The sequence below is a fragment of the Leuresthes tenuis genome, unplaced genomic scaffold (genome assembly GCF_036924035.1).
Source record: "Leuresthes tenuis unplaced genomic scaffold, fLeuTen1.0.hap1 SCAF_24, whole genome shotgun sequence".
NCBI lineage: Eukaryota > Metazoa > Chordata > Actinopteri > Atheriniformes > Atherinopsidae > Leuresthes > Leuresthes tenuis.
This window is the reverse complement of record NW_027325378.1, coordinates 4,967,049-4,980,735: the sequence shown is the minus strand read 5'-3', so window position 1 is coordinate 4,980,735 and position 13,687 is coordinate 4,967,049. Positions and strand designations below refer to the sequence as shown.

The window sequence follows — 13,687 nt, the reverse complement described above, 5'->3', positions numbered from 1 at the left end:
AATCCACACAGTCTTGCTTTAATCCGCCTCCCCTCAATGACACATAAGTTCTCCACGTATCCTTTAAGACTCACTGCCCTCCCAAGGCTTTCCTTCAGAGGGCCCGACCCTCTTCAAGCTAACCCCAATATCCTCAAACAGTGATTAGTCGAGCGCTTCAATCCAAGACCCTAAAAGTAATTACTACATGAAGTGACTAATGTGTAAGGATTTTATTTGAACCCTCCCCTCGTCAGTTGAGGTTACGTAATGGGAGAGCTGGTGGGGGTTTACCGTGAGTGAAAGTCAGGCTTTTGGCTTGATTATTTCCCAGAATCTCTTCTTATAAGAAAGTCATTGATAAGCCTCACGAATTCTTTATACGAGCATCAAAAAGTTAATAACATCTGCGCCTTAGAAAAGAACCAGCTGCCAATGAGGGAAATTAAAGTTCACAACAAACTCTTTCTAATGCAACATATCTTATGAAGAAGTTTCACAGAGGAGCAAACTGGCCCAGACTGGACTTAAAAGAGCCTGAAACAACGCTGTGATACCCAGGAAGACCTCTGGGAGAGGCCGTCTATCTCTTTGGTTACACAAATGTCTGAAAACACTAACTGTCCTGCCATAGTTTCTCTTTCAACATGCAGAACCAAAGCCAACATCTATAAACAGAGTGTATTATGCTAACTTTGTAGGAAATCCTTCTGTGCAAACACACGAGGTTAACCAAATACACTTCAGAGAAAAGTAAACCCAACTTATCCTGAATTATCACTTACAAAAACTAATAGCAGGGAGGCCGCGATAAGCTCTGAGAAAGCTGAATCGTAAAAACCGGTGCAGTTTCTCGTTGCAGGAGCCCCGCCGTACGCACCCAGAGCGCTTCGGCTGTGCCCGATAGGAGCCGGAAGTGTTGTAACGTCGGGATTAGTGCCAGAGGGCAGATTGAAGCTGCTCTTATCCGGCTGGCAGGGTTCCCAGGTGGGATGATGCAGGCCAGAAAAACAATAGGACAAAAGCCCTGCTGCACAGCTAATGTTACAGGAAAGAGTCACATTTGGACTACTTTAAGATTGTATCAGCGCTTCCAGTTTTCCATGAGAGGAATTCAAAGTGTGATGCCTGCACGTTGGATAAATGACAAGTCCAACTATCAAAGATGAGTGTTTTCTTTGCTGCTGGACAAATTCCTTCATTTCCCATATTATAATTAGACTTCACTCATATCTGGAGCACTTTTATGGTTTGAATGAATACAAAAGATCCTGAAGAATCCTGTTTCCGAGCACCAACACAGAGGGTGTCGTTTCTAAAAATCAGAACACAGGACGAGGGAATAAATACTTCCTCCCACTTTGAAACTGTCGCACAAAGGAAACCGAGGGGCTGCCCACGGCTGGAAAAGCTAAGTCGTACGAGTGCAACATACAGAAGTAGATCGATTTCCTTCACTTTCACTGCACGAAGTGCAGAAGCAGCAGCTAAAAGTTATAATTCGGATCGTGTCAGTTAAATATGAGGAAGCATTTCTTACATTTGAAGCGTGCGCCTCCTTCGGGACAGCGACAGGAGGACGTTTACCGCCATGAAAACAAGCCGCTGCAGTTTTGAAGTTTTGAAGTCAATATCGGATTTTAGCTGCAGTTTGGAGCCATTTTCCCGTCAAATGAGCCAAATGTTATAATTTAGCACCAGTTATAATACGTGTATAATGTAGTTTAGGAAAATGACGTCATCTGGGCGGCAGAATATGTTGCTGCGGTGCCCGTTTATGGTTCAGCGTCCATGAAGCTGGTACATATGTGCTGTTCGGTGCTGTGCAGATAAAGGCTTTTAAACTGATAACAAGCTGGATGGCCTCTCTGCTCTTCAGCTCAGAGCAGGCAGCAGAATTTCTTCATCTTGTTCACGTTTCTTCTCTTTTCCCTGAAGAATTCTTTACACGTCAAAGCTGATACGGAGACAAACTATTTCCAAAAGTGTTCCTGATGCAAAGCAGAGATTTTTCGCCACAGAAGTGTCTGTTTTTGATACTCGACATCGGTTTCCTACCTTTGTGTACAGAGCTTTCTCTGTTTCAGCTGTTTTAGGCTTGTGTGCAAAAATGTGTTTACTTTCTTTCTCTCACCTTTAAAGAGTTGTGGACGGCAGACTCGGGTGGGTAGACGATGAAGTGTCGCAGTGTGAAGCCGAAGCCCTGCGAGGTTCGCCGCAGCTGAAGCGTTTTGGGCCCCGGCCAGGAGAACAGCTCCTCCTCGGCGGCGGGAGAAGCGGCGGCCGACGCCTCGCTCTGATCGAGTCCATCCTTCTGCTTGGCCTGAACAGAGGACAAACAAAGAAGGAGTTAATCTTAAGAACATCAATTGTTTGCCTGGTAAAAGAAAGCTTTAGTACAAACAAGTTGATTGGAAACTTTTGGGGTTGTTTCTGGTTCTTTGTGTGCTTTGGATTGGAAGCGAGCTAGTTGGCAGATTTCTTTTACAGTTCAAAAGAGCCAAGGTGGCATTTTCCCTGGTTCTCATAAACCAAGCAACCAGCTGCTGCTCCACATTGAGCACAGAGGAATATCGACACCGAATGGTGTGTAACGTTCAAGGCTCTGTCTTAAACTCACACCGCTGACATCACCTCCGATAACGGCGTAAAAAGCAGAGTTTTCTCTAAAACTGAGAAGAAAAGCTCGGACCTTCGGTTGATTCATCAACACAAGAAATCCCTCGTTTCCAGCTGAATTATAAGGTGTCTCTTTGTGGTTTCAGCGGGGGGAAGCCAGTCGACAACAGGCTCCTTTGTTGGTTCAGAGTTTGTGGAGGAAGAAGACGTAAATAATTGATGTTGGCCATCGTTTCGCAGTCTGTGACCAAAATAAAGACATCGGTCACACGTAACAGTAACAGAGAACAGTTCCCTCACAGAAGAAAAGCGTAAGTATGCCGCCGGCTACCCGTGATTTAAAGGTGATTGCTTTGCTGATTAGTTGTCATATTCTGTGCTAATATGAGTCTTTCATCAAGTCACAGAGCTGAAAATGACTCCTCTGATGCTGAGATCTGTGAGCAGTGAGTCACTTTCTCTAAAAGCTGTTGATTAAGACATCACACGAGTCTCAGTTTAGCTTGCCGGGTGTTTTTACTCAAAAGCTCTTGAAATGTTGGTTAGAAAATAAAACCAAACCGTTTTGTGTCTGGGTTGCTGTCCCCATCGGAGATCACACCCTCCGTCCTAATAATGGGACTGTGCCGGCCCACATCCCACACAGCCATGCATCTGGCTTCAGTTACTGCACACTTGGGGTTTTTCAGGGCTATTTGGCATGTTTGCATGCTGACAGGGTTATCGTCTACATTCCTACTGTGGCGAACACGAGATAAAAACAACGCTTACGCAACAGCGTGTACGTGTCTACATAACGCAACACATGCATGAGTGTTTTGAATGTTCTCACTGGCTCGTAGCTAAGCTGACAACGCGATCCAGACTGCAACGCTTCGATTAAAGAGCAAATACTCATCACATTCACGTCCCAGATGTTTCTATTCAAGGTGGAAATGGGAGGCTCAGCATCTGGATCCTCGGACACGTTGAGCGGGGAAGTTGGGGATCGAACCGGCAACCTTCCGACAGCATGACCGAACCCATTCACACATGCACCGAAGGAGTGGAAACAATCGAGGAAACAAATGCCTGAAAAAGTTAATACAGGAAGGAAAAGCAGCCGTCTGCCAGTCAGAAGATCCTGGGTGTGGAAGTGTCCATAACCACGGAGATTAGCACGCCGAGCGCCGTGGTCGTGTAAAACAAAGTGGAGGCCAGCAGCTGAAAAAATGACTCGTGTAGTTGTTAAATACTAAGAAAACTGTGATGTTTATCTCACCTGAGCACACGTTCACTGCTTAGGGCAGAGTAATAACCACGGAGGCCTGAGCATATACTTAATGAACAGCTGGGCAGCACGGTTTCGTTGGAGTGGAAACGTAAAAGGTAAGCGAAGAACAAAGCGTGTGAAACACACTCAGACAAAATCTGGTGATTTCCTGAAAGAATAAGGCCCTGACTCTTATACTTCACATAATATTAGCTTTATAGACATGAAAGGAAAGTGTACTGATAACATTTGCCATTAACAGGCTGGTATATCATCCATCGGCTGCTTTCATTTGGAGGAGATCATCCAGGGAGAAACCCAAACAAGTCGCCCTCATTCTGAAGCCTCGCCACCAAACACAACTCTGCAAGTCCAGTTATCTTCTCACGTGTTTTACAATAAAGCCGCTCAGACAGAGAGCTTGACCTATACCACACACAGACACAGACCATCATGGCTGAAACCATTTTAACAGCGCTGTTACTTATCTGTCCAATGAGAACACCGGATGTGTTGGATTCCTCTGAACCATCATGTGAGAAATGAACACAAGGAAAGGAGCTCATGATAGAAAGAAAGCACTCTATGTAAGATTTAACATCAGTGGAATATCTGATAATTATTTATACCTTCTTAATATCAACAGGTCCAATAATGTATTTGGTGCCAAACTGCCATCAGTGCATAATTAACCAATTAAAATCAAGAAGGGGAAGGACCTGTGATGTCAGCAGGAGACACAGATCATAACTGTTGCATGAACCCTTTAATCGTGAGAGTTGTTTCTTTTATGCCTAAACCCTCAAGTAGTGTCAAACCATCACAGATTCAACATCCCCTCCTCATTAAATGGGAAGTACTCAGTTACTCTTAATGAAAGCGACTCCATCACTGATCTTTCCTGCTGCTGTGAGGCTTCTGTCACATCCATCATCAGAATAACGATGGAGCTGAACCACTGCACCGCAGGGCGTGCGTCAGCGGTTACTCCTAACACTACCACAGTGGCTCCAGCCTGCGAGCGCCAGCCAAGAGATTCAGCCTCAGTTCAAATCGCTCTGCAGGCTCTTCGCCTACCAAAATATATCTGAGGTATGAATCCAAAGCAAAGAGCCCACCGCCCATCAGGCTTCTCTTTCCCCACCTCTCCGCTGCTCGTCTGGGAGCAGGAGATGAAGAAGCCTCTGGAGAGTGGGAGGGTGTGGGCTTAATGGTTTGGCTGGTGAAATCACTACCAATACCCAGCGGTGTGGAGCTGGACGTAAGCCACAGTCCATCATGTAACTGAGAGGAAAGAGTCAAGGGGAGCTGAGGGAGTGCGGCTTGTTTTTGTTTCATATTATGAAATAGCTTAAAGTGATGTCTACACGCTTTATCTTTCTTTGTATATTATCTGCATGTTGAATTCTAGAGCAAGAGAAGCTGCAGAAAAGCACAGCGTGAGGTGAAACTACCTCTTCCAAAGACTCCCACGATGCTTCAGTGGAAATGCTCCCATTTAACGGGCACAACACTATAATTCTGCTCCCAACAAGCTCACGCAATTACCTGATAAATATCACTCAATTATGCATGCAGGCTGCTCATCAAAACAGTCATTATCATTGTGCAAGCTGAGCATTTGGTGTTTGTTGCCATATGGTAGCACAGCCTGCAGGATGATGCATTTGCATGCCCTGCCCTGCTTCTTTATGCATAGGAGATGAGGAGTTTGACTGAATTTGAATGCTGCTAATTGTGGGCTCAGCTTTTCTCTGTTTTTAAGTCTGTGAGTCACTCAAAAGTTGGCGCACTGCAGCTTTCACTCTCACGCTTTTTCTCCCCACATTAGTCACTCTTATTCATTTTATGATCGGAAAATGTTTGTCTGATTCCCCACGTTTAGGCAAACAATGAATGACTTTATACTAATATCTTTTAGTTGCCTCGACTTGTTTCGTGACTGTTTTAGTTTAGAAGGAACACTGAGAATATTCTTTATATGCTCAGCTGGAACAAAAAAAAAAACCCGCCGTCCTCTCACAGCAAACAGAAAAGAGTCCCGCTGAAACCTCCACGGGGACCAATAACAATAAACCAAAGCTAAAGCAAACACACACAGACACACTCACGTTACAAAAGATATCGGTCAGCGAAACAGGACTACCCTGCTGCTGGAGAGCAGGGTGACGCACACGAAATTCCTAAGACAGCACAACAAAGTGTAGCCAGCCCTAACCTCTCCTCCTATGTAAACCTATGTGCCTCTGCCAGTCACTGATATCATTCTGCCTCAAAAATACGCAGAGCCGACCGCTCCTTACCCGAGACTGGACGCAGTTCTTCCTGGAGGCTTCTCGAAGCCGAGCCCAGGACACGCTGCGGGTGGGATTGGTGAGCCCCAGCTCCACCTCCCCCCAGTAGGCTCGGGCTAAAAGCTGGAACCAAAGACAGTACGTCTCCGACAGGCAGCCGTCCACCCCAGCCAGCCGAGCCCAAGGACAACCTCCAGGTGACGGGGAAGGCGACAGCGAGCAGCAGCCTTCAGCGGTCACATCCACGTCCCGCAGGTCAGGGTGATCCTTCAGCGGGACCGGCTTACAGCCTGGAGGGAGCCCGTTCCTCTGGGCCAGCATGGCATAGCCAAGTCTGGGTTGGTGGGTCCAGGTGATGCAAGGATGAACGCTATCCTTAAAAAAGGTCCCCCGTCAGTACGTCTTCTTTCTACCTCGGGTCGTCGACTCTGCCGAGCCCCTTTGCTTCCTCTGTCCTCCTCAGTCCGTCTGTTCTGGTCTCAGTTCGGAGAAACAGGGCTGTTCCTGTGAGCGTCCCAAAGACACATGATGTTTCCACTCAGCCGGGAGGAGAGCAGCAGCTGAGTGCACTGCAGAGAGCTCAGGCCGACTGACTGACGCACCCACCCACTCACCACACTAAACTCTCTCTGAAGTATGCACACACACATGCACGCAGCCTGAAGTGAGTTTTCCTTCTTTCCTGTCTCCTTCATCTCCCTCCCTCGCTCCTCTTCAGCAGGGAGCCTTTTAAAAGTTTTAGCTGAGCGCTCACACGAGCCGAGGCTGATCAATTAATCATAACAACAAACCAAAGGATGAAACAAGACGCACGTGAGCGCACGGAGAGAAAAATACGCTCAGAAAGATTTCAGAGCAGCAACGAACGGCACCAAAAAGCAGGACACGAAATAACTGGAGTATGTGGAGCAGATCACGCGTGGATCAGGAAGCATATGGACACTGTGAAAAGGCAGAAACACGCACTACTAATCCACCCCTTTGAATTCCTGCACCTCATCTGGCAACAACAAAGGACTAACGCCTGAGGCTACACCACGAGTTGCATGAAGATGCAGCACATATAGAACTTCTGCTTATCTAACAGGAACAGGACAGTAAAACGTGGCCATATAAGGACGAGCAGCACAGCACATGTCATTCATATGAGGCGTTTAATCAAACGCTGCCTTTTGATTGGATTTTTACCAATTTACCAACTCAAAGTTTCATTTTGGTGCCTTTTGTCAGCAAAGCTGACCTTAAATTCACCTTAAAACCAAAATGTGCCCACGCCACAGGAAAGATCTTGTGTTATAAAACCTACTTACAGACAGGAGGTGCAGATTGTTTCCAGATTGATTGAAGAAAATCTGGACATTTCTGCCAATAAGAACCCACATTTGTCTCGGTCTGATTCATCTCGTGTGTCTTTCGCACGGAGACGATTCAAACTTGGCTTGAGGTCTTGAAGTAGTGAACTATCGGGAACCTTTGTGCAGCCTTTTTTAGACACATGTAAAAGCACATTTAGAGAAACAAATCCCTCATGAACACAATCTGAAGCTTTACCTGGCACAAAGGGTTATCTAACTTCGCCTGTAAGTCTGGGATATGTGTGCAGATGCCAGGAGGGACGATGGAAAAGTGGCACAACTGGTCCAATCATCACTGACGGGGTGTTCAATCCTCTGCTGTGAAGGTGTGAAGCGCTTTGAGTGGTCATCGCTTTACCTGCGGTAGACTGCGGTCAGACTCCAAATGGGTGAGCTAAGCTCAAAGCTGCTCAGAAGGGGGACATGAGTCTGTACGCTGTGTCACTTCTACATCAGACAGTTATGCTCTGGGCTTAAGTTCAATAAGGAAGCGCTTTACCCTCACATCTGCCTCCAGGTTTCATCCTGAACCTCATCACTCTAAGTGTAACCTGCCTCCTCCTCCATCTCCAACCCTTCCTGATCAGACGTGTCAGCCACCTCCGAACTCTGCTCATCCACCAGCTCCAGCAGCCCTATCCTACCCCCCCTTTGTTCATGGGTCTAATTGTATATCCATAAAGTTAGTTCCATTCTTTCTTTCAGCTTTGCTCATCTGTCAGTAAACCCTGTGTACAACACACAACCCCACCTACAAAAGAAAGGAAAACAATTCCTTTCACGACATCTGATCCCTTGACCTCGTGCATCACGGTGACACCCTCCCGTTTTGCTCTGAACAATCTGTTCCCGTTTACAGCTTTAGTTCACACGTAAATAGAAGCTGCAGCGGCACACACACACATTGACACTTCAACAAGGGAATACCTCCTTAATCCCTCCAGGTAAACAGAGTCCGCAGAGGCCTGGCAACTGCCTTTATTTTAGGAGCAGTGATGGCTGAGAGCTGGATGAACACGACTCCGACACCTTTGAGTTCATCTCTCTGGAGGAGAACAAACACACCAGTTTATCATTTCTTCATAATCTAACCTGTGGGGAGCCCTTTGTGCCACTCCAGCAGTGACTTTAGGACTCTGTGCTGCTCTCAGACCTGCTAATGAAGGTTATCAGCTGTACAGTGAGCAGCGGTTGATCAGCTGCAGCATGTCAGAGAACATGTGGTTTCCTTCCTAAGCTGCTCTGGATGAGAGCCTCTGCTAAACAGCATAAATGCAAATACCAGTCTATTTTCATTCAGAGGAATATCTGCCATCCGAGACAGCAGCGACCATGAAAGGAACATCAGGAATCCAGGCGTGGAATGTTCCCGCTCAGCGTTGGGTTATGAGCATCTTGTTACCACATTCACTCGGCTCAATATAGCGTGCGGTATTCCGTACGGAAAAGACAGCCGAGATAGAAGTCGCCCAACATCCAGCTGAGGCACTTGACTTGTGGAGGCCAAAACAAGGATTGTTACACATGAGAGCCGCACAGTTTGTGTTTGTGCACCACATGACCGTCTGAGGTCCAACTTCCAGCCAAACAACACTTCACTCAGGCTGTTATAAGGTCTCAAACCGCATCGTATACCACTCTGAATCCCTGTAAATCCAAAACACATGATAAGGGAAAGGACCGGCTGGCAGGGAGAGGCGCTCGGTGCCACGCAAACACAAAAACAAGACGCGCCACCCAGAAATGTTGTGCCGTTACCGCGGCAACGGGCAAGGCCACAACAATGTTGTCCAGTCCAAAGAGCTGGGTTGTTCTCCGTGGGCGATCATGTGATGTCATGGTTTGTGTGTGTGACCGTGTTTATGTACAGACGAGTGTGGCCGCAGGCGCCGTGAAAGATAGCAAACAAGGGATTTAAGGCCGGCCGTCCATCTCACTTCCTCACTGAGGTCCATGACGCTCCGGCAGGGATTAAAGGATGGAAATGCCTTCCGCGGCTCGATGTGCAAACACAGAGCAAAAAGTGCAGAGGAGGATTTGTGGCTAAGCTGTGGACTTGGCTTCGTCTTCCCAGCAGGGAATCTGGGGCGTGTTTTAACGTCTGAGCAGAACTTGCACAGCTTCAGGGATAATTCAGCTCATATCAGGTCCTGTGGCTGAAGAGTGAGGGGTTCTGGGAAATTACTGGAGAGCCGTAAAAGCTGCGAGAACTCAACCACAACACAAAAGAACAGGCAGAGTCTCAGCTGCTGGTTTTCCATCAAATACACACCAACCTGACCACGTGTAGCCCAACTGAACGGCCTGAACAAATCTTTCCTTCATGAAGGTTCTTAACTCTGCAAAGACAACATCGATTCAGTCTTTCAACTACTGTGAACTATCAGTGTTTGTTTATGGAGAAGTTTCTGATTTCCTCTGGAATCCAAACTTTTATCTCCTAAAATGCTGTTTTAGCAGCAAAATGCCGTTTGATATAAAACAGAGAGGCAGTAACAGGTTATTGAGGTGCTGGCCGTGTTCAAACACACAATAAAACAGCTCTTTAACGCAAGCAGAGAAAATGCTTTGAAGAAGTTTATGAGATGGCACCAAGGTGTAAACTCGGGGCCGTCCATCCCGGAAAAGCAGCGGTAACAAACCGGACCAGTGTGACAGAAGTCTGTGAAATTCTACCAGTGGGTGTGGAGGCCGGCACCGCGAATAACTGACCAATCAGACGCGGGCTTTGCTGCCTCGTCCTGCGCCGTCACCACTTCTTTCTGGACCCGACGTGGTGCAGTTTGGTCTCGGAGTCCCCCTGCTGCTGGTCTTGTGGCTTCACGCAACCTCACATGAAGAGCCAAACACAACTTACAGGCTGCTACTGTTGTGAAATAACAAGGACGGAGAAGTCAACACGCTTTATGGGGGCTGGCGCGGGATCGTTAAAGCCTCTCATGACTCTTTAAGATTAAATTATGCGAGCGGTGTGCTGAAACACCGGGGCGGACACCAGACGGGTCCAGTTTGTGGAGGCCGAAGGAGCTGAAACTGCTTCAGTAAGAGCTGAACACTCACCACAGAAATACCCTAAAAAACTAAAGAAATCTGTCGGCCAAAGCTGTGTTTTCTCAGTTGTGAAACTCATTTCAGATGTTTACATTTCTGGAGGACAAAACACAATAAAAACCAGGTTGTTTCATGGTGCTGCTTTGTTTTAATCTCCTAAAATCTTAGATGACTATCTGCAGCTCAACAAAGGGAAAAGGGCCTGTGGTCTGCAAGCAGCCGACAGGGTCTCTGGACGGGGATTAAAGACATAAGGCAGCGACGGGGCTCCAAAAACTACAATATGTCATTTCGAAGTCTGCAGTTGGTGCTCGTGGGTGACCAGCTCGATGTATCTGTGGCTTTGAATGTGTTTCTGTGTCTGTGTGTGGCACGGAGAGGCAGAAGAAAAGGGGAAAGTCTTGCCGGAGGATTAGGCTCGATTCAGGGGTGGCTTTTCAGGACCCCGACGGGTGGAAGATCTAATCTGGACATGCTGCATCTGAGCTCCGTGAGGTATGGCTTACTGTAACAAAGAACTGGCTAATGAGGGCCAGGGGACACACTGCACCCCACCATCGACATTGTTTTAGGCTCAGTCTGAGTGTAGTAGCCAGGGCTTGATTCACATAGTGCATATGAGGGATGATAGGCTTATAATATAATTTCACAGCACTCTCATGCGCCAACACACCAGGAGGAGGGAGGGTGTCTTGGGTGTGCACATGCAGCCAGGCCTCTTTTGCCTTGAGGGAAGGCAAGAAACTGAGACAGTAAAAGTGAAAAAGAAAGTCTGATATGAGTCACATCCATCCGTTCATTTCCATTAGCTGCTTTTACCCAGTTCAGGAGGACCTGGAGCCTAACCCAGCTGCCACTGGGCGGGAGGCAGGGTGGACAGGACTCAGGAGTGGAAATATGTTCACACAAACATCCACTGATCCCGTTCCAAGCTTGAATCTAAATTACATTGCAAAGCGCAACCATATTTATCAAAAATATACGGTAAGATTGCTTTATGAACTCAAAATCAAAAAGAAAACAGACCCAAAGCAGAAGTTTAACCACTGTTCAAGGCCGTTCTTTAATAACCCTGCAAAGACATGACTTGTAAAGAGTTTCGGAGCCAGTTAAGTGTCATTTCTATTCTTGTTCGGGACATTTTTGCTCATTCCTGCTGCAGAAACCATCAAACTCTGAGAGATTCTTGGACCATCTTGCTTGCACTGCTTTTTTTCAACAGATCCATGATTGAATTTAAATGGAAAGGACAGCAAAAGCTACAGTATGAGCATTTTGACAGTGTGATGTCCTGAATGTTCTGGTATTTAATTGAATCCATTCCTCCTCCTTCCACTGAGACCTTAGCTCTGGCTGAAACACTCAAAGCAGTTGCTCCAGCCCTGCGCTTAACAGCCAGAGATGTAGTTTTTCATTAAAATAATACACATTTTGCCTCCAAATATATCTTTGCCCATTGCAGCCAAAACATTTCATTTAATCACTCTCCTGCGGAACTTATTTGTAGGTTTGAGGAGTCCAAACATATTAAAAAAGCTTTGAAATTCACATCACTCTTCCTTTTCCTTTTATTGCCATTACTGAGAACAAGCCTTTGCTTGTTTTGCATTAAATCTCTGGAAAAAATAACAATAATCTAATCTTGCTTAACTGTCAGAAAGATTGTTTCATTTTCAACTTTGCGACTTGTGGAAATCAGCTCAGTTTCTACTCACTTAACTCTTTAGAGTAACTCACTTTTGCATTTATTTTCATGACTTTTTTTGTCTTGCATGCTTTGGTTGTGAGGAGGAAATTGGCTCAAGCTTTCAATTCATTCCAACATGCGTCCAACTTAAGCATAAATCATGACACTGCGACTCCAAAAGCCACCACATTTACTCCTTGTGAGTCATGCCCACCACGTATTTATGATCCAGAGCATCACTTCGCTTCCAATGGCAAAAACAACCCTCGCAATTCACAGTTTGCTATGGAGACCATGTGTGTGCAGCGCAGAAGAAATACAGGACAGCCTCAAACTTCCAGGAGAAAAAAAAAAACAGGGGATTTCCATCAGAAGTGAGCCGAGGAGTGTGTGTGTTGGAAATCCAACGGCTTGAACAAAGGCTTGAACCCAGGAGGAGGGACTTGCTTGGTGTATCTGTGAGCTCCCCGGTGAAGGAGCCCTGCTCGATCTGGACAATTGTCTCCAGAGGTCCCCAGACACCTTCAGATAAATGCCACTGCCAATCAAGCATTCAGGAGGCTGCGCATTCACTCCCCAACAGCTGCTCTCACACAGCTCAAAAAGCAGCAGATTTGTTTCTGATGACACCCTGATTCACACCTCGTGAATTCCAAATAAAAAAATACCGGCTAAGTCTAATCATTGCATGTCCTCATCACTCAGAGGGGCTTCCCTTAGGGAGAGGGCATGTGGCTGAGGAGTGGTGAGAAGACAAAGAGATTCACTGTCAGGGTGAGCTCAGATTAACCAGCGTGTGGGCTCAGTGTCACGGGGTCAACATCCATCATTTTATCTGCCTTCACAACCCTGCGGTGCAGCTACGTCCACCTATTACCCAGAAACTAACACAACATGGGATTATCACAACTTCCAGAACAAGAGCTGGGCACCAGATGATGTCATTCTTTGGTATTTGAATCAAGTCATACTGAAAATGAAGTCAAAGAACGGGGAGACTTCTTACTTTCAGCCACAGATGTTATAAGTCCAATAAAAACACAAAGACTATCATAATAACACTTAATAAATAAAACTTGACTATCCGCGTGAGCATCATTTTATGGATGGATTAAACACAGAAGACTTCACGGACAGTAAGAACTATTCTTCCAGCTTTTAAAGCAACTCTAGATGTTTGTTGAGATCTAATGAAGCAATCTCTATAGAGTCAACTGAAGCGTTGGAGGGAAAATAGAGCCTGAAGTGAAGCAGGTTTCAACATACATAAGACACCACTGTTCATCAGTAACACTATAAAACCACCCCACCTGGAAACTCAGACCAACCTGTCCACCCTGAATGTAAACTTTGGTGCTCGAGCTGTCTGAAAGGCTCCTTTAAGAAGCTGCAGCGCCGCCATTAGCCTGCGAGCGCTTCATAAAGAGCCCAAACAGCAGCGGCGTAAGGC

At 46.4% G+C, this 13,687-nt stretch overlaps 2 protein-coding genes across 6 annotated transcripts in view; both read right to left on the bottom strand.

Moving 5' to 3' along the window:
- The window catches only part of LOC140284746 (apolipoprotein D-like), a 251,193-nt gene that overhangs the window by 42,781 nt on the left and 194,725 nt on the right, over positions 1-13,687 (bottom strand). The gene's annotated exons all lie outside the window — the stretch shown is intronic.
- arhgap21a (Rho GTPase activating protein 21a) overlaps positions 1-13,687 on the bottom strand; it is a 77,072-nt gene that overhangs the window by 36,897 nt on the left and 26,488 nt on the right. For 3 of the 5 annotated variants that reach the window (XM_072378708.1, XM_072378710.1, XM_072378709.1), the window contains exons 1-2: positions 6,154-6,751; positions 2,114-2,302 (exon numbers count right to left, since the gene is read on the bottom strand). In XM_072378708.1, the coding sequence (XP_072234809.1) occupies positions 2,114-2,302; positions 6,154-6,465 (501 nt within the window). In that variant the 5' untranslated portion in view covers positions 6,466-6,751. Of the gene's footprint in view, positions 1-2,113; positions 2,303-6,153; positions 6,752-13,687 lie in introns of those variants that run through there. The other 2 variants (XM_072378712.1, XM_072378711.1) reach the window with 1 other exon arrangement.